Raw genomic sequence first — 25,264 nt, 5'->3', positions numbered from 1 at the left:
CAGATGGGTTATTTTATTGGAAAGGCGCTATCTACCCAACACCGCTAAGTCACACATACAAGTTGTCTGTTGGGCGGGTCCCCAGTCTGTGCTGAGCATCACAGGGTCCCTGCTCTGCAGAGCTGGCTGGGGCAGGGCCCAGCGCTGTGTGCAGGCAAAAAAGTGGAGGTGGACCAGCGGGCTGTGAGGTCGGAGTTTGCAGAGGAGGACACATCTGATGAAGCTGCAGACGCTGACCAGCCAGACCTGGGCTGGAAAGAGAGTGTGTCTGAAAAGCAGTCCCCGAGAACCCGGCCCCTCAGAGTGAAGACTGCTGCCGTTACAGTGGCTTTAAAATCGTTCAACCGCTTCCTCAAATTGAAGCCCTCGAGCTTTGTAAATGCTCAACATTGTTCAGGTGTTTACCATTTTAGTTGCCTCGGATCTAATGTAGAGAAGTGACTTTCAGGTGTTTATTCTAAACCTGTGGGATTTTTTTCTTCAAAACGAACTTTATAAAGACATTCTGTATGCCAGATCGGTAATACAGAGCTCGTGTGAACAGAGAATGTATGAGAGATCCGCTCTTGCTTTTCTTATCATTATAAAAATATGTGCTTTAAAACATTGGTCAGTATATATATGTGTGTATGTATATATGTGCATGCATGCGTGCTTAGTCGCTCAGTCATGTCCAACTCTTTGCAACCCTATGGACTGTAGCTCGCCAGGCTCCTCTGTCCATAGGGATTTTCTAGGCAAGGATACTGAAGTGGATTGCCATGCCCTCCTCCAGGGGATCTTCCCAACCCAGGGATTAAACCTGTGTCTCTTATGTCTCCTGCACTAGCAGGTGGGTTCTTAACCACTAGCACTACCTGGGAAACCCATGTATATATGTGTATATGCATAAAAAATTAAAAGTCACTACAGACTTTATTTATTAAGGTAACCACCTTGACATTTAGCTGCACATCTTCCAGATGTCCCTGGTACACTAGGCAGTTTGTGTAACCAGGATCATTCTCTACTGCTGCTTTGTATCCTGATTATTTTCACTCACTAGTGTGCCACAGACATCTTTGCACATCAGGAAGTCTCTGCTTTATTGGCTTAATTACTAATAGCCCTTCTTTCTATGGATGCGCCACACTTTAGTTCCCCGTTCATTACATTTAGCTTGTTACCATTTTTCATTTTTACAAGCAAGTCTGCAATGAACCTTCTTTTCCATTCATCTTTGTAAATTTTTATGATTGTCTTCTTAGAATAAATACCTGAAAGTAGAATTTCCAGGTCAAAGGGCACATGGATTTTAATGTTGACACATGGCCAAACTCATTAACCATCTAACCTTTTTGCTACATTGCCAGACATCTTATTTAATTAACAGTGAATAAGTATCAGAAAGGAGGGAGATGAGGGCCTAAAGGCAATGATGTAGTTACTGTTTCAGAGCAGCTGGGCAGGAGGACACTTGAAGGCGAGTTTCCCAGGTTACAGCTGAGATGCCAGTGGTCAGCGGGGGTCATCAGCTCTCTAGGGGGCTTTCACTCTTAGAGGTGACTTATTCTCAGGATTGTAAATATATCCTATTTTGATAGTGAAGGGGAGAGGGAATTTGTGGGATCTTTTGTTCTATAAACTCTTAGCAAAGAGCAAATGTACGTCCTGATGCTAGTTCTATATATCCCTGGGGTTTCCTGCTATCTTATGATTGTTAATGAATTCTCCAAGTTAAAAATGATTTTAATTAATTTTAATTTAAAATTTGTTTTTTTTTTTAATTCAAACAATCACAATGTTTATTTAAAGTGTCGGGGAAGTGTTTCAATATCAGAGATGTGGAGACAAAGCCTTAACTACAGAAGACCTGCAGTTAGTGTTTAGACAATGACCTACCTGAAGAAAGGGCCCTGGAACAGGGGATGCGGTCCAGAAGGTGGAACCCTTTCATTCTAACCATCCTCACTCTTCCATGCAACTGGGGCAAAAGTTTCCCCCAGCTGGTTAAGACGGACTGTTTTACTGCAGGGAGTTCTTGGCACTTAAAGCTAAACATATGATTACCCAAAGGTCAGGTAATTCATGTGGCACCAAAATAAAAGAAGCATTTAGTTGTGGCATTCAGAAAATATTAAGCATCTATCATGAGACCTACACATAATACAGGATGTCAGAGAAGGCCCGAAGGTGACCTGTCCTCAGAAGTTCATGTTCAGCTCATTTTCTGTTTCTATGATATTTCCTGTTTTTTTTTTTTTTTTTTTTAACAGTATCTGCTGAAAGTCAATGAAATTAAGATTAAAAAGGGAGTGGATTTACTTCAGAATCTGATCAAGTATTTTCATGCTCAATGCAAGTAAGTTCTTGGTTCTTTTCCTTCATTATCATGGTGTTTCAGGTGTTTCTCTCTTTACGGCAGCTTCTTGGAGATTTGTAGTATTACGCTGAGGAAAGTATGCTTGTATTTAAAAATATACTAGTAAATAAGTAAAAAGAGTGAAACAGTGAGGCATGCTGCAACACAGACGAACCTTCAAAACACATAAAGTACAAGAAGCCAGAAACAGAAGACCACAGACTAAATGAGTCCACTTACTTGAAAGATCGGGAATGGGCAGACCCACTGAGGCAGGGTTTGAGGGGAGGGGGAGAGTGGGGAATGACTCCCAGGGGCCACAGGGTTTCTTTTTGGGCTAATGAAAATATCCTGGAATTAGACAGGGCTGATGATTTCTCAACTTTGTGAATAAATATACTAAAACCCACTGAACTGTATGTTTTAATAGGTTGAATTTTACAGTTTGAGAATTATATCTCAAAAACTAAAAAATAATATAAAAATCTACATTATCAAATATACTTTTTTTTTTTTTTTTGGTAAAGCGCCAAACTAGTTTGATTCTTGGATGTTCTTTTTGTTAAAAGAGAAGCGAGATGGTGTTAATGCAGAGTCTTAAATTAGGAGAATACTTCTATGTATTACTGATCTATAAAACAGATGATGTGCTAAGCAAAGGCAGCTGTCTGGGGAGAGAGGGAAAACCGTTCAGGGTCAGGGGACTGCTCACATGCTCATCTTCGCTGTGTCTGTCAGCCGTCCCCGGGGCCTCATTGTCTTTCCTGTTCCTCAGCCTGATTCTCACCATTGACGTGAACAGGCTGCGGGCTCAGTCACTGCTGCTATTGGGTGTGTGCTGTGTTTTGGGGGACCCCTGAGATGCTGGAGACAGGGTGGTGTACGTCCCAGGCCCAGCGCCTGCTGGAGCAAGACGCAGGCAAACCCACATATAATCGGACGCTTCACAAAGTGTTCTGATGTACCAGAGTCTGAGAGAGAGTATAACAGAAGGACCTAATTTAGATTGAGGTGGAGGATAGAGATTCCTTCTCTGTTCCGTCCTTGCTGAGTTTTCTAGCTGGCAGAGCACAGTGCCTGGCCCACAGGAGGTGTTCAGGTTCTTGAGTTACCTGCAGGTCTCTCTCAGGGACATGGATTCTGGGGTCTGAAGGACACGGAGGGGCTGGCAGGTGGGGAGCAGGGGAAGAACCTTCCAGGCAGGATCAGGGTCTCAAGGCAGGAGTGAAGCCAGCCCGCCTGAAGCCTCATTAGCTAACTGAAGCTGCATGGGCAAGCTGGAGGCGGGCACGACCTGGCGTCTTGTTCACGGCATTAGATTCTGTCCCACACGTACGGGGAGGCGCGCAAAGTTTCAAGCAGAGGCTTCGTTCAGCAAGTGTTGGTTGAGCTCCGGAGGACACAGAGTGATACAGAAGGTCCAGGTGATACAGCAAGAAGGAAACTGAGCTCCTACCTGTGTGGACCAACTGATGGGACAGGGGACAGCAGCTAGACAGCCAGCAGGGGTGTGACAGTCTCAGGGAGTGCCTGTGACCTTGAGGAGACAGCTGCAGGATGAGAGGAGAGTGGAGTTGATTGGGAACATCAAGGAGGTGTCTCCCGATCCATTTCTGCTTTCACAGGGTTGCTCTGGGTGCCGAGAAGGACCAGATGGGATGGGATGGGTGTGTGACCACTCAGGCACAAGGGTCGTGTCCAAGGGTGGCTGGAGCCCAGGCTGCCTGGGCCTGAGGATGTGTGAGTGATGTGGAAATCCCTCAAGGGTGTTGTTCCCACGTGTGTCCACATGCCTTTCCCTTAACAGGCTGGGCCCCGCACTGGTATCTTTTACCCTGCTGTCCCCTTGGCCTGGAATGCATTTCTGTTCCTTCTGTGCCTTCCCCCAGCCTCTGGTCCTGCGAGACCCAGCTCAGGTGTAGCTGCCACTGTGAGGGTGTCCGCTCGCCCCACCTGCGCATGGCTCTTCCCTCTGTCACCATGGTGCTTGCTGCACATCCCCGCGATGGCGCCTTTCGTGTGTCCTGTCTCCCGCCCAGCTGTATCCTCTGCAGAGATGTCCTCCGTGACATTTATTTTTTCACCTTCGGCCACGCCCCATTTCCCTGGCCCAGTTTGCAGCCGTGAATTCACTGAATTGGGTGGAGCTGGGCTTTGGAATTCTTAACACACCTCTGGCCATGCTGTGTTTCTGAAGTGGAGGCCCAGTAGCAAAGGGAGATGTGTTGTGTGCTTCATCCTGGGTTAAAAGAAGAGCTCCCGGCATGGAGCTCAGAAAATAGGAAGACCCTCAGTTTGTAGAATTTTTAAGATGAATTCTTTTACAGAAACTCAAAATGCTATGTGATGACCATACAAGTTACTTCTTCAGTCTTCTCCTGGTAACCTTATGTGAGGCCATTTAGGAAGTGGGTCGCTTCCTTGCTGATATTTTATTTTTTAAAAAGTTATTCTGGGGTTTCCTTTTTTTTTTTTCCCTTTATTTTGCCCAAACTAATCAGTTGGTTAGCAACAGACCACTTGTGGAAAAGTGAACGAGTTGGCCTTTTATGGGCATGAGCTCAGTAACTTTTAAAAATGATGAATCTTCCATTACTTCCTTTTTGGATGGAGCTTGTGTATGTGTGTACACATGTATATACTGCATGCTCTTCAAATCATTTAAGAAGATTTGACTTTTCAAATGCATATTTGGAGAGCATTAAATGTGGAGCTTGAGTGATTCAGCCACTGGATGAAGGAGCCTGTGGCCACACACGTGTTTATCCTCCAGGCAGTTCCCATGCGTCCCCATGTCACACTGTCCATCTCCACGTCTCCCAGGAGCATGGCCCTGCCTGGCAAGCGCGGTGACTCCGGGACAGAGGCAACCTGCTCAGCAGGGCTGCTGGTCTCTGCAGGTGCCCAGAGGCCTCACGGTGGAGCCAAATTCCCTGGAAGCATACTTGCTTGTTCTTCCTGAGAACTTAGACAGACTTTACTCTTCTTCTTCTTCCTTTTTGCTTTCTCCAGAAGCCTTCTTGAAGAGTATCTTCTTCATCTTCAGTTGCTCAGACGTGTCCGACTCTTTGCGACCCCATGGACTGTAGCCCATCAGGCTCCTCTGTCCTTGGCATTCTCCAGGCAAGAATACTGGAGTGGGTTGCCATTTCCTCCTCTAGGGGATCTTCCTGACCCAGGGATCAGACCTTGTTCTCCTGCATTTGCAGGCAGATGCTTTACCACTGAACCACCTGAGAAGCTGATTGTCTTATAAACTTATGATCTATGCCTTTTATATCATGTAAGGGAAGAAGTGGCATCTCCAGTTCCTAGAAGAGCCTGGACAGTGTCTTATTAACTTTTGCTGCTGAAGACTGAGGCTCCTGTTCTCTAGTGGAATCTAAAACTAGGCAGCATTTAAAACAAAAACGGTGACATTCTAGACAGTGGTGATGAGCGCTGCAGTGACTTTGTACCTGCTGGGAACCTCTGTGACCAGCGACGGCTGATGTCCTTGGGTTGCAGATGGAATGAGACCTGCTCTGGTGCCCAGGAGAGGTTCTCTCCAGGAGAGAGAGGGCCAGAGGCCCCCAGTCGTGAGGGGGTGCTGGTGGGAAGGCTTAGGAGGGGGAGGTGGCCCTGCTTGTTGGGCACATGAAGGTTGAATTTCACTGGGGGTATTATAAAGGCTGGCGAATTTGATCCGGTAGGCTAGAAAACGTTAGATAAAAAGCAAAATTTGGTATTTGGTAGTATGGATGATACTGTTGAAGCCTGGGAAAGCACTGACAGGCTCAACCTAAGAAAACTGCCTGGGAGTTTATACTTAGGCTTGAAGTGACAGCAGCTGGTAAAGAGGCCTCTTGTTTTGAAGCGTTCCCCCTAAGGGCAGAAAAGACAGACACGACATACATGCCTCAATAAGGATCAGTACACAAAAGATAAGAGTTTTGGAAATCAATGGGAAGAGCTTTCTAGGTAGATGGTCAAGATTGACGAGGCTTTCCACAACTGTGAAATCTAAGTCTGGATCATTATTCCAAGCGCAGGGTCCAGTGTTGCAATGCAGACAGTGTCTGTGAAGAGAAACACTTCTCTGGGAAACTGACTTCACTGCAGGGTGCATGTGGGGACTGTCGCCAGGCTCGGAGGTTCCAGGGCCAAACACCTGCTGCCCTACGCCGGGAGCAGGACCCTTTCTGGGCCAATATCTGTGATGTTTCTCCCCCTCCCTAAACTAGTGTGTATTCAACTTCCCTTCCCTCTCTGCCTCCTTCTCTCCTTCCCCACCTCCTGCCCCCCCCACCCCAACCATCACCTCTTGCCTTCACCTATTTTACAACAATTTGAATTGATTAGTGAAATAGTTATACAAGAAAAAAAAGTAACTCAGACAAAACATCAGAACCAAATGAGTTCTTGACAAGAGGGACATGTTTGCCCTCTCATTCCTGTGTTTGTGCTTCCCAGTTTCCTTTTCAAATTGTTGCTCTGGGTCGGGCATTGTGCTCAGAGTGGAAACATAGGGACGTGCGAGACATGGCATTTCTGCCCTGGCAGTGGAAACAGACACGTGGAAAAGTCATTAAAACCCGGACACAATTGCTCCACCAGAAGCATGTTCTATATTTAGGGGGAAAAAAAAAAAAGAGGCAAAATGCAGGAATGAGAATATAAAGTGAATTGCGCAAATATCTAAAGATTAAAGTAAGAAATGCTGATAGCCCAGCCTCTTTCCTAATAACCAGCTCATGACGGTTCGTGACCCACATGCTGTGTGTATGTTTCCCCCTTCCTTCCTTCCTCCTCCCTCATTGGAGTTATTGTATTAAGTGTCATGCAGTATTGTTTTTACAACCCCTCCTATTAATTGCAGACTTGATATGGGAAATTCCCACGGGACTGTTGCTGAGTTTAAAAGAAAGAAACGTGTGAACCCCAGGTCACTTTTTGAAGATAGTCACCTTGGTACCCAGTAAACCAGCAGAAGTTAGAGACGCCTTCCTTCCTTCATTAATTTCTTCCTTCAACAAATATTGTGCACTTGAGATGTGTCAGGTTTTGCGGATACCGTGTCCTCACTCTCCCAGAACTTCAGATCTGATGGGGGAACTACATTTTAAACTGTTGCCCCAATGAACACATAACGGCAGTTGTGGCGAGTGTTTCAAAGCCAGAGACAGGATCTCTGAGAGAATCTGGTGAGGAGACCTCTTTGAAGGGAGGGGAGTGTGGCACATCTTGCTGATGAGGCCGTATTTAGCTGAAAACTTGGAGAGGGAGTGGGAACCAGCCAGGTGAACCAGAAGGCAGACTGCAGGGCCTCCTCAGAGGAGAGAACAGTCTGTGCAAAGGGCCTGAGGCAGAGATTACCGGGTGGCCATGGAGGAGTAGGGGGAAGTCAGTAAAGGGGCAAGGAGGGCGGATTGAAGCTTGGAGGTGGGCGCTTTAGCCCTTGTTACAGGTTTTGAACCCTCGCCTAAGTTCCCAGAAGCCTCTGCTTCCCCTCAAATGGGCTCAGAGGCCAAGCTGCAGAAAAAACTCATCCAGCCTCCATTCTCATTCCTGAATCGCTTGTTATAAGTGACTTTATGAGCCCTGGGTTCTGAGCATTAAAAATGTTCCTTTTGATATTTGATCTCACGTTCTCTGACCACGTCTCCCTGCTCTGCACACAGGGCCATCTGTGTGCATTAAGCCAGCTTGCTTTTTTCTTTATCCTTTGTCTTTTCCACTTAGCTGTGGCCTGTTAAGGAGCCTAATTTAGTGTCTTATTCTTATGTTCACCCTGTGCTTCTCTGGCCTCAGACTCTGCTACTTCTGAACCCAAGTCTCTGCTGTGATTTGTCGGGAGAGTCCTGTTTTCCCACTGTAAACTGAGAATTTAGGGCTCATTTTATATGGAACAGTAGTGTTTCAACCTTTTCTGCTCTGTTCGTTGCTGGGTAAGCAGCTCTTAGCATCTAGTCACATAGACTCTTGTTATTCAAATGGTTGTTTCTCTCGCTTGGGCTGTATGGTTCCCCTACCCTGGTGTCCACAGACTCTGCCTGTATGGCATCAGCAAGTGACTGGTAACCATCTGAATCTTCCAGGAAAAATCACAGACACTAGGCTCATTGCGGTTCCTTCTCAATTCATTGCTCATAGTTTTGAACATCACTTTGTTCGTGGTTTGCCTGATATTTTAAGGTTTGGTTCCTAGTCTTTTCCCCCCAGGAATTACATCGTGATCTCAGCCATTTCCTTTAAAGAAGTCTTTTCTCCATCTAACAAAATTGTTTTCTCTTTTATGAAACACAGCCTATGCTGTTTTTTCCTCCTAGTTTTTTCCAGGATGGACTGAAAGCAGTTGAAAGCCTCAAACCTTCCATTGAAACACTTTCCACAGACCTTCACACAGTAAGTAACTTCCCTCCCAAGTGAGTGTTGAAAGTATGCACTATGCACTTGGATTTAAACGTTGCTCCCGTGTGATGTCATGTTTGTATGCCACACTGCCCAGAACGTGACTGCCCTGGAGCGCCCCCATGGAGTGTGGGGAACAGGGTTTCCACTCTGTCCTCCGTCTTTGGGGGGGAAGGTTTCAGTTGTTGAGATATGACCATGAGCTTCACCATCTCACTGCACCTCAGCTATGCTTTCTCTGCTTTGTTATGTTTTTTAAAGATCAAACAGGCCCAGGACGAAGAGAGAAGGCAGTTGATACAGCTCCGAGATATTCTGAAATCGGCATTACAGGTTGAACAGAAAGAGGTGAGGGGATTTAAGTTTGAAAGATCGCTGTTTTATCCTTTCATCCCTTAGTCTTGGGGGCTCTAGGACTGAAGAGGTGAGATCCAGGTCTCTGGGTGCTCCTTCACTGCGGGGTTGTATTGGACAGCATGAAAATATGTAGTTTGTTCTTTGAGTTGGTTTTATAAAACCATCTTTTAAAATACACTTATTTCGTGGAGGAACCATTACCATAGGCCTTGCCTTAATGGCAGCATTTCAACAATTGCTGCTCCATCCGTCTTACCGTCTCTTCACGTAGACACTCGTCGTTCATATCAATTACTGTTGATTCGCTCTCTGGGGCTCTGTGGTTCCGCTGCCCTGATGTCCATGGGCCCTGCCCGTGTGGCATCAGCAGCTGACTGGTGACCATCTGAATCTTCCAGCCCGGAGATGATGTTCCATAAAATGGGAGGAACTTGATTTTCTGCTTTCTGATGGGCATAAACCTTAGTTTCTTACATCATCTCTTTCATATAATTATTCCTTCTCTGTGTACTAACACATTTGCAGTGATCATTTGTATGTGGGGAGCTTGGTAGAAAAATCATTAAAAGGTACATTTTAAGGTGATTTCACATGTTTGCTACAGTGCAGGCATTATAATGTAAAATTTAATGCAAACCCACATCCTTGTCAATGAAATTAAGTGAATTTCAATTGTCAATGAAATCAATCGTCTATTAAATGACTTAGCAGGGTGTAAAGTTCACTGCTAGCATTTTGGCATGCTCTATTTTGTTTGAAGTTGTTGTACTATAACTGAATATTGTTGTTTTTCTCCCGAATGCGTTTACCTTTTGTGACCGAAGTCTAGGAGAGTAAGTAGTTCAGTATTTTTAATAAATCATACAACTTTGCATGCTTTCTTCATGAACTTCAAAAAATAGATATTTCTTCCGTGAAAAGTCTAATAGCAGTTTTTATTTTTGTTCTTCCTCTTCCAAGAGCTGTGGGTTTTATTAAAAGACCAAAGAATTTGAATGCATAAATGTTAGTGAAATGGAAGTTTTCCAAGTTTCCAGTTTAGCCTTTGGGGGTCACTCCTTTGTGAAGGTGAAACTGCTGGCCCCTTCCGCTTCCAATACATCACTGAGTTCTGCCTGTCTTCGGAAGCACCTCGGTGTCTGCCTCAGGGGCAGGGACTGCCTCTGTTCACCCCAGCCCCAGTGACCTGTATTGCACATTCTGTTTGAGTGACGTTTTTAAAAAATGACAGCATATGTATCTGGGGGCTTGTTGGCTGTGTCCTCAAATGTACAGATGCTTTTTTCTCCAGCTGGACCTCATGCGGGCAGAGGAGGCCTTCCAGCCTTCCGTGCCCGGCTGGCCATCACGTCATCATCACACCATATTGCTCCTTCCGTAGGCTCTTGATAAACACGGGTCAGCTGAGTGAGAGGTTGGCAGATTGAGATTGGATGTAGTGCTGGAAATTTCTCACAGCCTGGTGACTTCCTCCTGGGCTAGAGAAATCTAGGTCCTGATATTCCCAAACATGGAATATAAACAGTGAAAGGTGGGTGGGGGGGGAGCTTGGAGTATGGAGACTACAGTGGCCTGATTGTAACCAGAGGAGATGGCACTGATTTGGAGCCACCGGCCCTGGAGAACTCAAGGAGGATCCCTGAAGAAGGGTCAGACCTGTGAAGCAAAACCCAGGTTTAAAATCCCGGAGAGCAGGTGCTGGGGTTCGGTAGCCTTCTGGGCACAGAGAGAGGGGGCCTGTGTTTGCTTTGGCTGCCTGGGAAGAGGAGGTTATTTATAGCTCTGCAGAAAAGTGTAACAGACTTAACCAGCACAGACCAGACGTCTTTAATGGCTTGTTGTTTTTCTGTTTTTTTTGTTGACCAGCCTGTCTGCCCCAGATGCACACAGGGGTCAAGTGAACCTTCTTGACTGGCTCCTCTGGCTTTACACCCAAAGAACCCACCCATCCACTGGCTGTGAATGTGTTGTCTTTTCTGTGTCTCACACTCTTGTGTTGCTTTTTGATGATGATATTTCATCAGCTGGACATTCTGTGAATACACTGCAAGTAGTAAAAAAAAAAAAGTATGTAAGTTAAATTTGATCTGTTTTAAAATGATTTTTGTAATTGAGGTCCCTGCAGTTGTAAGAATTGAACATTTGGGCGTTACTGTTGTTTAGTTCTCATTTGCTTCTTTTTAGATTCTCTTCTGTGACACAGAAAAGTAAAGGTGTTGATGGATTTTATTCAGTGTTTTAAAAATTCTAAATCTCCATGATTATAGTTAATAAAAATTAGGTAACATGCCCCAAAGAAACTGCATTGTTGGTTGGTGGGACTTACCCACTATGTCCTCTGTAGCGTTTCCTGCCTGCTTCACTTCTCAGGTTTTTCTAGGCACTTGATAAGTGTGACTAGTAATCAGGTCTTACAACAGCATGGTGGGGCAGGCAGTGTTAGCCCCCGTTTACAACTTGAGTCTGAGAAACGCATTTCCTGGAGTGAACTCAGGTTTGAGCCCTGGTCTCTTCCAGTGTAGGGCTCTTCTCTTTCCAGCTGTATTATGTGACTTTAATAAGATCTCTGTCAGATAGGATCTCTTAAGAAGCTACTCAGAGGGAATTCTCTGACGGTCCAGTGGTTAGGACTTGGCACTTTCACAGCCAGGGCTCGGGTTCAATCCCTCGTTGGGGAGCTAAAATCCTACAAGCTGTGTGGCACGGCCGAAAAAAAAATGCTGCCCAGCAGTAACGGGGAACAGGTGGTAAGAGATGTTCACAGACCACAGCTTAGTGTTCACTTGGCAGAGCCCCGCCCTGGTATGTCCATGCACATGTGTCTAGGGACATCACACCACTCCCTTGGCAGAGAGACTTGAAGCCTCCAATCCATTCATCATGAGAGTCGTCTGAACATAGACTTTCTGAGAGGCGGATGGATAAAATGTGAAAGTATTTGTGATGTTCTAGATTCCTAGGGAGCTCAGGGATATTTCTGGGGTGTGTGCGTGTGTGTGTAAAATATGCAGCATCCTTCTCCCAGGGCCTTCCCAGGTGGTGCAGTGGTAAAGAATCTGCTTGCCAGTGCAGGAGACTCATGATGTGTGGGATCAATTCCTGGGTCAGGAAGATCCCCTGGAGTAGGAAGTGGCACTCCAGCATTCTTGCCTGGAAAGTCCCATGAACAGAGGAGCCTGGCGGGCCACAGTCCATGGGTTGCAAAGAGTCAGACACGACTGAACGACTATGCACATGTCATGTCCCCACCCCATTCCTAAAGATTTCAGATATGGAGTCTGCTGCTCATCTGGGTGGTTTCTATCTTGGCAGGCTCCAGCGGCTAACCCTTCATAAGGCCACACAAAACTGAAGATCTTGGTTGGTGCCTGGGATCTGGGAATTTGTCTGGGTGTCACAGGACAGAGGGTATATGGGTATTGATAGAATTTTATGAGCACTTTCTGAAGGTCTATAAAATGCCTACATAACCTGTGTGCTTCAGACGTACAAACCGTCTCCACGGGGAAGCTCACTCCGTCAGGTCTTAGGTCATCCTTGGCCCTCCTGGGAATCGTGTACGCTGGAGAGCCGTCGAGAGCCTGGGCAGTGTGGACGCCCCGGCCAGTTGTCCGTGTTGTTAGATGATGGATCTCCTTAGAATGAAAGGCTCTTGTCCCTTGATGTACATTCTGTTCAGCTGAAATCTTGGTTATATGAGAGGGCCAGCTTTACTTCCTTCCCTTGATCACATGTCGTGTAAACAGGTAAAGAAAGGCTGTTTTTTTGTTGGGTCACAATAGAAGTCACCTGGAAGGTGCTGCAATAGTTCTAGAGGAGGTTCAGTTTTATGTTAGATGGATTATAGTCCTCTTACAAATTTTAAATTTTATAGTTTCAGATTTGCTTGCACTTTTAAATTGATACAGGAAACACCTTGTCTGAAGAATAAAACAGTAATTTCTTCCCCAGCCTCTGGCATCGTGTCTGATTCTGCTGAAAAGAAGAACGTCCTTTATATCCTGTTCATAAGACCTGTGAAGAGTTCTGATTAATATGCATGGCATGAACACTTTTAGCAGTGTGTCGCATGTTTCACTACTTATTTTGTTCAGGGTTTTTTTTTTCCCCCCTCCCCAGATCAATAGACATATTTCTTGGTTGTGCCTTTTGACAGGTCTATTTTTAGTCTTTTGCAGAGATTCAGATAAGTGAACATTGTTTCTCCATTTCCCCTCCACTGCATTCATTTCCAGTGATGTTTAAAGCTGGTTTTCTCTAAATGTCTAGTGCCAGTGTATGCTGCCCTTCTGAGAGAATGTGGGAACTGGGACCATTCTCATCTCATGAATGAGCTGTTTGCCTTAGTTGTTTAGGGGCATGAATCCCGGTGGAAAAGGAGGATGTTTCTGCTGTCTGGGGCTTGCTTGTTCAGGCTCTGTTGTCAGTTCAGTTGTGGAATGGTTGTGCATATTATTGATTTCTCAGTTGAAGATTTAAAAGAAAAAAAATTTTTTCTTTTTTTTGCTGAATTATCTCACCTATATTCCAGAGTTTAAAAAGTCAGTGCCAGACAGCCCATGTTCATGGATTGGAAAACTTACTATTCTTAGGATGGCAGCATGCCCCCAGATTGACCTACAGACTCGGTGCCATCCCTATCAAAATAAAATCCCAGCTGCTATTTGCAGAAATCCACAGTCTGATTCTGAATTCATACGGAAATGCAAAAGGACCGAGAATGGTCAAAGCAGTCCTAAAAAAGAAGAACAAAGTTGGAGGACTCAGCTTTTCTGGTTTCAGAACTTACCACAAAGCTGTAGTAGTCAGGACAGTGTGGCATTGACGTGAAGATGGGCACATAAATCAGTGAAACCCTCACATTTACGGTCAGTGGATTTTCAGCAAAGGTGTTAAGACAGTGCAATGGGAAGGGCTTCCCTGGTGGCTCAGATGGTCAAGAATCTGCCTGCCATGCAGGAGACCTGGGTTCAGTCCCTGGGTTGGGAATATCCTCTGGAGGAGGGAATGGCAACCCACTCCAGTGCTCTTGCCTGGAGAATTCCATGGGCAGAAGAACCTGGTGGGCTACAGTTCATGGGGTCACAGAAGAGTCAGACACGACTGAGCGACTTTCACTTTCCAATGAGGAAAGAGTCGTCTTTTCAGTAGATGACGCTGGGACAGGATAGCCAGAGCAAAAGAATGCATTTGGACCCTGCCTCACGCTATAATGAAAAATTAGTTCAAGAAGGCTGGAGTTTGCCAGGTGTGGTGGAATGGGCCAGATTCTCAGCTGACGGGGTAGACGGTCTGCCCCGAGGGATGCCCGCGGCCCCGCTGCTGGGGTGCCTGGGGTCAGAAGGAGGGTGTTGTTCATGTAACATCCCAGGTGTTCACACAGGTGGTCTCCCTCAAGCCTTCCTAGGTTTACGGTCCTGACTAGAAGTTGTTTCCTGTTTTCCCAGGAGGAAACTGAGGCAGGGAGCTTAGTAACTTGCCCAAAGAAAGAGGTGGAATGTTTGTGTGTTTTGCTTGAAAGCCTGACCTTTGTCAGCGTGCTGTGTTTCCTTTCTTCTCAAAGGCTGCTTTTGCTGTGCCAGGAGCTTCTTGCCACCATCAGGGACTTAAGGCTTGTAAATAAGTGAAATCTAAGCAATTTCTCAAGTCACTGCCAGACAGCCACTCCTTCTTTCAGCCAGTTTGGGGATGCCGGTGTTTGTTACATCACTCTCCAGCCTGTGGGTGGTATTTATGGGTCCCAGGATATGACTTGTATGTCCCTTTCTGGATGTGTTTAAAAGGGGAAATTCTCTAATTAAAAAAAAAATTTTTTTTTGGTAAGGGCTTAAGTGTCTTTGTGTGCTGCCTTTTGAAAATTGGAATCTGGACAGGATTAAAAACAACTCACTTCTTGACCCTTTTCAGGATTTGCAAATGCGCCAGAGCACGGCCTATAGTTTACACCAGCCTCAGGGGAACAAGGAGCATGGCACGGAGCGCACCGGCAACCTCTACAAGAAGAGCGACGGGTGCGTAGACGGCATCGCTACAGGCGAGGGGTGTGCGCAGGGGTGTGTGTGTGTAGATGGCGCCGTTAGAGGCTCAGGGTGTGTGTGTACGCATAGACCGCATCTCTAGAGGCTTGCAGGGAGTGTGTGTGTATAGGCGGTGTCGCTAGAGGCTTGAGGGGTGTGTGTATGTGTGTAGATGGCATCGCTCGAGGCTTCAGGGTGTGTGTGTGTGTCGATGGTGTCGCTACAGGCTGGGGTGTGTGTGTGTGTGTGTAGATGGTGTCGCTACAGGCTGGGTGTGTGTGTGTGTGTATAGACAGCGTCGCTACATGCTAGGGGGCGTGTGTGTGTGTAGATGGCATTGCTACAGGCTTGGGGTGCGTGTGCACATAGACGGCATTGCTAGAGGCTTGGGTGTGTGTGTGTGTGTGTCATGTCCTGCGTCCACAATCTCTGAACTCCTTATCTTCGCCCACATATCTATAAGGATCCGAAAAGTGTGGCAGAAAAGGAAGTGTTCGGTGAAAAACGGCTTTCTGACCATTTCCCACGGCACCGTAAGTATCCTTTCATCGCAGTCCCCATGGTAATGGGATGAGAGGTGCGGGCTGAAGGCCTGGTGAGGGGACCCGGCCCTGGGTGCTGGCCCTGAGGGTGCATTTTAAACATGTTTCCTGCTGAGAAAAGCTTGTCTGGGTTCCTCCTCTGTTTGGTACACCTGCTTCTTGTTCACGGTTCCCTGATCAGGGGCCCTTGCTGCCTAACAGTGTCAGGAACATCTGAGGAGTTGGGTGGTCTGTGTTTGGAAATTGAACGTCGCACTTGGGGCGATTTCTTCTTTTCCATTAGAGGAAAGCAGGCAGTCAGGACTCTGGGAATCAGAAATCCAAGAGAGGAGAGATTTCAGTAACTTCACTGCAGACACACTGCACCCAGCCTTCATCAGGTTCTTTTCTCCAACCCTGTATACAGTTGCCCATGCAGGAAACTGAGCCAGCATAGGCTGAGCCAATTGGAAAACCAATTGGAACAGGATGGTTGGCTAATCGGGCTTGCAGAGCCCGGGACTTGTAACCACAGTTATAGACACGGCCCTTGTCTGTGATGGTCTTAAGGCTTGTTATCACCTTACTGGGCGTGGACATGGGATCTGGTGAAAGCCATGGAGGCTGGTAGACATTTCTTAAATGTTTGGAGGTGGAGTTGGTGGCCGTTTTGCTGTGACAGAGGACGCTGGTGGTGGCCTGTGTTCCCACTCTCCAGGCCAGAGGCCTGGCCCTGACCGCAGGCCACGGTGGAGAAGAGCCTTCTTCCCTCCCCGCCATCACCAGCCCCCCTGGGAGGGGCAGAGCTGGGCAGGAGCGCACGCAGGCTCTCTGGGCGTCCGGACGCCCGGACGGAGCTCATGGCTCAGTGTGGTTCCAGGGAAACGGCCCTCGTCCGTGTTGAGGAGTAAGGAGACAGAGTAAAGCTCACTCGAAGGATGGCACTGCGGCATGGTGTGTGTTCCACTGGGAGAGGTGGGCTCCTTCATGTCCTCTGACTCTGTGTGGGGAGGGAGAGACCCTAGAAGTGGGTGCCAAGAGTCAGGAGGGGTCTCTGGGGACCTTTGACCTGGGGGTGGAATGGGGCTCTCGCCTGGGCAATTGAAGGTCATTTTTCTTCTGTAAAATCCGGCCTTTCTGGGCTGCCTTTACAGTCGCCTCGTCCCTGTGAGGCTTTGCAGTCTGGGTCCTGATGTGATGTTCTGTCCATATACGGGTGTGTGTGTGTGTGTGTGTGTGTGTGTGTGTGTGTGTTGGGGTGACAGTGCTGTAGACTAAGGAAAGCAGATTGACTCAGTCATCAATCCTCTTTAACATGGAGCGTGGAAAAAATGGAGGAAGGCCAGGTTCCCTTCCTGCCCTAACACCTGTGATTCTGTGGTTTGCTTTCCAACTGTTATCTACTCTGTTTTAACTCAGCTTTAATGTCTCAGTGCAGAAAATGTTATAAAGTAAGACAGTTTCCCTGCAGGCTTGTTTACAGCCCTAAAGTCATCGGGTCTCTTCGGCTTCATTGGCATGTCCACGAGACCCAGGGCCTCAGCTTGAACCAAAGAGTGGTTCTGCCTGCACTTCAGAGATGACAACAGGCCTGGTCGTTTCTGGTAATCCTTTGCTGACAACATTGGTTCTCATCACTTCTGTTGCTTGAGCTTCCTCTTAAAAGATACAGAGGCTTAGTTTTCTTGAAATGTTGCCGGGTTGTCCCAGTTTTCAGCAGATATTACTGTTATAACCAGCTTTACCAGTGTGGGGACAGCTCAGCTTGCCACCCCACCACGTGTTGAGTTAGTGTTTCCTCTTTGGGGATTCTGCTGCAGGGAGTCCTTCTCTCTGGACACCTCCTCCTGCCTTTAGCTGCCTGGCCCTCGATGACCTTTGCCTCCAGCCCAGAAGAGTGGCAGGTAGGGGCAGATGTCCCTCTGCCTCCCCTGGGAAACAAGTCAGCCCTCTTTCTTCAGTGGGGTTCCCTGTATGCTGCAGAAGGCAGACCTCGACACCCCAGTGCCACTGCACCCACAGAGCGTTCACACGTGAATGAATCCTCTACTGAGAAAGGAGAGAGGCCTGTTTGGTTTGGTCTGGTTTGAATCTGGCTCCTTGTGTAGCTTACCTGTTCAGCCAGCATCTCCCTTAGTGTGCTAATTTACCATCAGAAAAAAAGGGGGGGCAGTTTTTCCATGACTTGACCAAGTAAGTGGGAATCTTAAGAGCAGAATCCGCCACCCAGCTGAGAATTGGGTCTTTACGTCGTGCAGAAGCTCAGGGTGTATTCGCATTGATAGGAAAGCTAGTTTCTTCCCTGGGAGCTGGCAGCCTTTGGGACACAAGATTGTTGTCTTCTGTGTTTCAGCAGAGGGGCAGTGATGACATCTGGGGTGGATTCAGTAGGAAGCCCAAGTTGGTATTCCCCGTTAGCCAAGGCTAATTGTGTTTTCTGGCACCGGAAAGAAGTTATCCTTGGGACAAAATGACTCTAATTAGATATCCTCCTTGCCAGATTCATCGCTTTGCCACACTGCCAAAGACTGGAGACTGCACCAAGCTGGAAGAGAAAAGTCTGTTGGCTCTTACGAAAATCTTCAAAAAAAATTTTTTAAATGATTATCAATCAGGCAGAAGGAAGAATATAAGCTTCCTTTTTAAAAGCCTGACAAATTGGGGGAAAATGGAATGGCCTGATTAAAACGGAGCCTCACTAATAACCCATGTCTTCATGGCACACACTTAGGGCTGTAGGTCTGTTTTCTGCTCCTTCCTGAGTTTTTTCCTACTAAACCAAGGCTCCTCAACTTAGGCCCTCAAGGAACATTGGTATCTGATGGACTAGACGGACATGTTCCACAGCTGAATTTTAATGATGGGAGCATTGCCCCCAAAATTGTAGCACGGAGGCAATTTAATGGATAGAATGTTCTCTGCTTAAAATTTTTCTCCCATGAATTTTTCGGACAGCTTTGCTGGCAAACTCATCATTAATCTAAGTGGGCCAGTAGCAAGCCCTTGTTAGTGTAAAACTCAGAACAGCTCAGTGTGGTCGGCTTCTGTGTGTCGTGGACCATTCTCACGGTTGTCCTTGTGGAACGGTAGCCACATTCACTCCATCGTCATTCCTGTTTCATAGATAGGCACTGGATGTTTTTCCAGTATATTGTGTATCTCACGGTATATATACACAGTATATACGGTATATATACACAGTATAGTGTGTGTCGCACTCACGGTGAAGTTGGAAGCCTGTCTTTGAGAGAAGTTGTGTCTCAGTAAGAATGGACCACTTTCCCAACTGCCCAGGGAAAATGAAAGCAGGCAGGTTGGAGGGGGACGGAGGGAGGGGGGAGCACTCTCTCCAGTGTGGTTCTTTGCTGCACTCAGGACACCGAGAGATAATCCAATAGTGGCTCTGCTTCCCAGGAAGCTGTGTCGAGGGCCATCAGGAGCTCAGGCTCCAGGGCCGGGCTGCCTGCTTCCAGGGTTGGTGTCACTGCTTCCAAACTGTGCCTGCATCATCAGATTTACTGTTAGGGTCACTTTCTATGTAAATGGTGGAGCGGTTCCTCCCTAGGAGAATTAAATGAGTGAGTTCTTTGAAAATGCTTTCAACAGTGCCTGCCTCATATAAGCACATACGATAATAACCACAAGAACAATAGCGGCAACTGAGTAAAAGTATCTATTCTTATTCAAAATCATCTTCTCGTCCATGGATGCGTTTCTGCATTGACCATGGTCTGTCATCACCCCTGTCACCGCTCCTGTATCTAGATTCAGTGGACATCAGTACTTGGAAGTAGTCCAGGAACATCACCTGAGTGCACCTGAACACTTGTGGGATCCCAGGAGGTAACACAGTAGACGGATACCTCTTGTGGGCCAAGCCCCTTGGGGAAGCGCTTGGTCGCAGTTGTGGTGGTGTGGGCTTCTACTGTAGAACTATACCATTAGATCTCCTGGTTCCCGCCGAGCCCGTTAACTCTCCTGATACAGATCCGAAACTGGGTTTATGGTGCTTGGGACTGTCAAGGTGTGCTGGATCAGGCCGAGCATAGAGTCCTGGAGCAGGGATTTCTGATGACCCGGGGTGTCAGTTGGGCATCCGCTGTGATGGACACCCCGTGATTTCCACGTGAGGGATGAGGGCAGCATGGCCGTGACCAGGAGAGTCCAGTCCAACCCTGACTGTCCAGCTCCTGCTCACCCACAAGTTCCTTTTATCAAACGCTGCCAGGGTCAGTCCTCTTGGAATGGAGGCCCTCTCAACTCCAAGCTCAGTTGAGGTGGGTCTGTAAACGCTGGTCTGCTCAGGTGTGGATGCGTGTGAGTGTGTGTCTTGGTTAGTCCCACATCCAGGCGTCTGCCGTTTCTTGCCTCGGCTGGTGACCTCGGGAAGGGTGAGTAAGAACAGCTGAACTCTGAGACATTCGACTCCATCTCTGCTTTAGCAGCGTGGTGGGTGGTAAGACAAGCCTTTCATATTGGGAGATTTCTCCAAGATTTCTGAGGGCATTTTGCCATTTGGAATTATTTTTTTCTGAAATTATCTTCTTATCCTCTGCCCTTTGCTTTCTGGGGACTAGTTATGATAGTTTTTGAAATGGTAGTAAAGTAGTCATTTTTGCCACGTCTCTGACAAACGGATGCTGTGATCTCTTGTTACCATAGTGTGTGGAGCGGGGAGGGGATACATACGTGAATGAAGTGGATTTTGTGGAAAGTTCAGTCACAGATGGCTGGTATTAAGGATCATGAATCTGTCATCTGTCATTATTTCAGAAAGCCGGGGATATGATTCCGCTGTTATGTGTGTGCCCTGAGATTACTCTCCCTGAAAGTGCTCAGGAAAACACTTTGAGGTCACTAGAAGTTGATCTGGGAGCCTGTGTTCCCAGCTGATCAGGACGGAGTGCCTCTGGGCTCTGGCCAGGGAGCATTTTGATCTCAGGGAGCCCACTGCCCTTGGACCTCAAAGCTGGCCCAGCATCACTTGTCCCCCCCACCCGGGTTGGGGTGTGGGACCCCGAGTGTCCCTTGTAGGGAAGGGCAGCTGCCTCCTGGGAGCCGAGACCCAAGGACACCCTGCCAGGTACCTGTGTTGTGCCTTCCAGAGAAAGCCTGCCTTCTGGTCGCTGTCTTTGCAGCCCCACAAGACCCTGTTCGTGCTGCATTTTGATGAGGAGTGATGCTGTGGTTTCCCATTCCTTTCCACCCAGCTATGTTTTTGTTTTTTGTTTTTGTCTTTCAACAGGCTAACCGGCCTCCCGCAAAGCTTAACCTGTTAACCTGCCAAGTGAAAACCAACCCCGAGGAGAAGAAGTGTTTTGACCTAATTTCACGTAAGCTTCTTTCTCAGACACTCTGCTGCAGAGAAATTATTTTAAACTCTCGTCTAGGGCATCAACCCCATTTCAAACAGTGCATTTTGAAGAATTGGTTTTCACGGAGAAATGCCTTTTTTCCGGTGAATGTGTCCTCTCTTCCTCCCCCTGGTAACTACGGTCAGCTTGCTGGTCTCTTGGGTTGAGGACAGGAAGCTGCTCCACTCAGGGGCTCTGTAAACCCGCCACATCCTCTCCGCTTCCCGGGCCTCCGGTTTCCTCTTTGTAAACAAGGAGATTGTGCTAGATCAACCCTCCAGCCTATAGTCCTTTCACTGTGAAAATAGGGTGACTCTGTCTTCAGAGCTCCACTGACTTGGGGGGGTGTTAGAAACACTGTCATATTGGCGTGATGTGGCCCCCAGCAGAGCCCTTGAGACCCGCAGGTTGGAAATCGACTTGTTTTCCCACCATAGAATCAGCGTTTCTGCTCCTCTGTGCTGCTTGTTTTGGAGGCACTCCCAGAAGAACCCCACAGTCTGCTCCTTTGTGGTGTGAGGCCTCTCGACCTCCCCTGAAGATGAATGCTGTCTTATTAGCCTCAGTATCTCCTCAGATCGCGAGGCTTTTAAAGATGTGTGTGGGGTTGTATTATTGAGGCTGGGGAGTTTACTATGTAGTTTAATGCTCAGAGCCCCTGGAATTATCAAGGGAGACAAGGCAAAGTGAGAAGACCCTGGCCTGATGAGCCTCCTGAGAGGTGGGGGAATCAGCCTCCTAAGAGGCTGGGGATTGTCTTCCAGCCTGACTGTCTGACTCTTCCTGCTGAGTGGGTTGCTGGGGGCTGGCATCACCAAGACACCTTTGTTCTCTTAACACACGTGGGTGGTGAAGGAAACACAAGTTAAGCTACAGATGGGCAGCAAGGGTGTGGTTTCGGGTGTGGGTCCACCAAGCCCCCAGGAGCGTCCCTTCCTCCTGAGCCTCACCCTGCAAAGCCAGCTTGAATCTCTCACCCAGAGAGCCCAGAAGAAGAACAGACAGACCGCTGGCTTCAGCCGTTTCTCCGCAGGATCCTCCATTACCCATCTTTCCCCCAGAGGGGGATTGCCGTGCTGATCAAGCTGTCAGTGAGCCTGGCTGCTCAAGGAGGACGTTCCTGTGGCCAGGCCAGCCATTCCGGGAGCATGTCTGACCCCCTTGCCCTCGATAGCCTCCCCCGTCCCCTCCATTTACAAATCCAAGTCCTGAGCTGGTAGCCTCAGATCACGTGATCCACTCTGTGGGGTGGGATGTGCAGAAGCTGGAGACCGTCTGGGTCAGTCTCCTAAGTGGGATGGATTCTCAGGGTCCGCACGGAAGGCAGGTGGCCAGCTGGAGTCCGAGCCCACAGTGGAGGAGCAGCCCAGTCCGGGACCCGGCGTAGCGGGGTTCCGACCACATCCTGTTGCTCTTCTCCCTCCAGCTGAAGCTCCTAGATACTGTTCTTGGTGTAAAGGCATCTTGTTTAGTGTGCATGCCAGGGAATTCTTATTTGGCAATCTTCACGGAGAATTTCTCCCGATCCCCACTATTCACGTGCTAGAGCACAGAATTAGCTACAGACGTGGGTTGCTGTCTCCCTACCCTACCCCATCTCCTTGATTTTCCTCGGGGCCTGTGCCTGGTCTGCCCATGAAGTGACTTGGGGAGAATGGAGGGTGTTAGCCTGATGTCAGACTAGGGCCTCTGGACAACCTGCCGTGGCAAGGGCTTCCCCAGGACCCGGGGTCTGCTTGGGGTGGGTGAGACCCTGCACCCCAGGTAGACTGGAGGTGGGGAAAGTGGCCTCTCCTCTCTTCCCAGCACCTGGCAGTGACATCCCGCTCGGCCACTAACATCTGCACTTCAGGATCAAGTTTATTTTTCTGAACTTGACTCAGTTCTCTTAAACCCTGTTCCTTTCCTCAGTAACAGGGGTGGGGGTAGGATTCCCCCTGGGTGTCAGAAGAAAGGTAGGAGGAGGCTGGAACCTGGAGTCAGAAAACCTGATGCACTCGTTCCTACCCCTACACCTCTCTGGGCCTCAGCCTCCTCTTGGCCAGCTCACCAGAAGTCTCCTGAGGACTGAAGCGCTTACACAAGTGTAATGACAGCAGGGGCTGGAGATGCTGTGTTTGCTTACTTTGAGGGGCATCGATGTTTATTGTGAACCCAGAGAGAGTACAGGCCCTGCCCGGCCCTGCCCTGCTGTCTACAGAACTTGGATCTCCCTCACCCCCTTTTCTTTCTTTTTTTGTGTTTGAAATTTAACTTTCTTTTTTACATTGTTTCTGGACCAATTGTAGACAGAATTTCTGTATATCCCTTATCCAGCCCTCCTAATTCTGACAGCTTAGTACAGAACTGCCTAATGCCATTAGCTCGTTAGCATTAGTCACTCAGTCATGTCTGACTTTTTGCGACCCCATGGACTGTGGCCCGCCAGGCTCCTCTGTCCATGGGATTCTCCAGGCAAGAATCCTGGGTGATCCTACTCCAGGGGATCTATCTTCCTGACACAAGGATCAAACCCACGTGTTCTGCATCGCAGGCAGATTCTTTACCATCTGAACCACCTCCTGGCCATGTCTGGAGCTGTGAAAACCAGGATGTTTGCATGGCTGTGATGCCCGTAACTGAGAATCTTATTCACATTTTACCATTTCTTCTGTTAGTGTCCTTTTTTCTGTCCCAGGGCTTCACATTGCTACTGCTATTTCATCCTAGTCTCCTACAGCCTATAACGGTCCTGTATCTTTCCTTGTCTTTCATTACTTTGATACTTTGAGAATTATTGACCAGCTTTTTAGTCCCCTGGCTCTCAGTTTGTGTTCCTCTGATGCTTTCCCACAACTGGACTGATGTTACACATTTTGGGACCCAGAAAAGAAAAGAACCCAGAAGAGCTTGTAAAAAGAACCCAGAAAGCTTGTAACATCCTTGCTCTAGAAAAGGGTTTCATACTATTCAAAGGGCCTTAGCAATTGGGGATCAACTCTAGCAAGTTTAAAAAAAAAAAAGACTTTTGTTCCCTTTAGACTTGAATGGAGGAACAGAGGCGGCTCGCTAATTTGCATCACAAAGCTGCAGTTTCCAAGCCGGGGCCTGCCTGCGAAGGGGTGGGAGTGCCTGATTGTACACAAATCATTGACTTCCTAGTGGAGTTTAAACTCTTCCCGAGGTTAATTACAAACCACTTTCTTTTGGAATTGTGTGTGAATTACTGTCCAGGCTTACAATTGACAAAAACCCCTTCCTTGCCCTGCAGATGACAGGACGTACCACTTTCAAGCCGAGGATGAACAGGAGTGTCAAATGTAAGTTACACAGCAGAGGAACCTGGGATGGGCCATTGTCCTTGGGATTTAACAGAGCGTCACTGTTACTTCTCTAGATGGATGTCTGTGCTGCAAAACAGCAAAGAAGAAGCTCTAAATAACGCATTTAAGGGAGATGACAACACAGGGGAAAATAACATCGTCCAGGAGCTGACGAAGGAGATCATCTCGGAGGTCCAGGGCATGACGGGCAACGACGTGTGCTGTGACTGCGGGGCGCCAGGTGACCCAGCCGCCCCCTCCCAGCCCAGGGACTGTGGAACCTGGTCACAGATTTTTGCTGTCCTGTCACATGTCCAGTTCAGAGCAGCCCAGCCCAGCCCGGGCTCCCTGAACTGTGTGCAGACTGGGGAGAGGGTGCCTGCCTCCCAGCCCCAGGACAGGCCCCGGAGGGGAGAGCTGAAATTTATAAAGCCTTTCTGAGAACTGGAAACAGAAGCACACAGCGAGGGTGAAGCCAGGGTCACCGGTCACTGTTGGCTGGAGGCTGCAGCTCCTTCCGGGGTTTGATCCACCCTCTCTTTGTACCACGTCTGCGGCAGCTTTAAGCCGCTGTCTCGCCAGTGGCCCTGGAAGAGCCACTGGCTTTGTCAGATGGCGGTTTTCCTGTTTGGAAAGCGAAGGGACCAGTCCAGACTGCTTGTGGGCCCCTTCCAGCTGCCGTGTTCTGTGAAATGAGGTTTTTATTTCTGAGTTTTGATAAAGCCTGCTGGGCTTCCTGGGTGGCACTAGCGGTGAAGAACCTGCCTGCCAGTGTGGAGATGTAAGAGATGTGGGTTTGATCCCTGGGTCCAGAAGATCTCCTGGAGGAGGGCATGGAAATCCACTCCAGTATTCTTGCTTGGAGAACCCCATGGACAGAGGATGCTGGGGGTGACAGTGCATAGGATTCCAAAGAGTCAGACACAACTGGAGCAACTTTAACATTCGCTGGGGTTTCATTTTTAATGGACAGGAATTATCA

The 25,264-nt window shown here is 47.9% G+C and overlaps 1 protein-coding gene across 3 annotated transcripts in view; it reads left to right on the top strand.

Annotated features, from left to right (window-relative positions):
* Window positions 1-25,264, top strand: part of ASAP2 (ArfGAP with SH3 domain, ankyrin repeat and PH domain 2) — a 154,808-nt gene that overhangs the window by 92,197 nt on the left and 37,347 nt on the right. For all 3 annotated transcript variants that reach the window (XM_070451860.1, XM_070451854.1, XM_020912045.2), the window contains exons 7-14: window positions 2,256-2,341; window positions 8,650-8,725; window positions 8,993-9,079; window positions 14,996-15,099; window positions 15,569-15,638; window positions 20,872-20,959; window positions 24,231-24,279; window positions 24,357-24,523. In XM_070451860.1, coding sequence (XP_070307961.1) covers window positions 2,256-2,341; window positions 8,650-8,725; window positions 8,993-9,079; window positions 14,996-15,099; window positions 15,569-15,638; window positions 20,872-20,959; window positions 24,231-24,279; window positions 24,357-24,523 — 727 coding nt within the window. The remainder of the gene's footprint in view (window positions 1-2,255; window positions 2,342-8,649; window positions 8,726-8,992; window positions 9,080-14,995; window positions 15,100-15,568; window positions 15,639-20,871; window positions 20,960-24,230; window positions 24,280-24,356; window positions 24,524-25,264) is intronic.

The sequence above is a fragment of the Odocoileus virginianus genome, chromosome 2 (genome assembly GCF_023699985.2).
Source record: "Odocoileus virginianus isolate 20LAN1187 ecotype Illinois chromosome 2, Ovbor_1.2, whole genome shotgun sequence".
NCBI lineage: Eukaryota > Metazoa > Chordata > Mammalia > Artiodactyla > Cervidae > Odocoileus > Odocoileus virginianus.
This window is presented reverse-complemented; position numbering and strand designations above follow the sequence as displayed.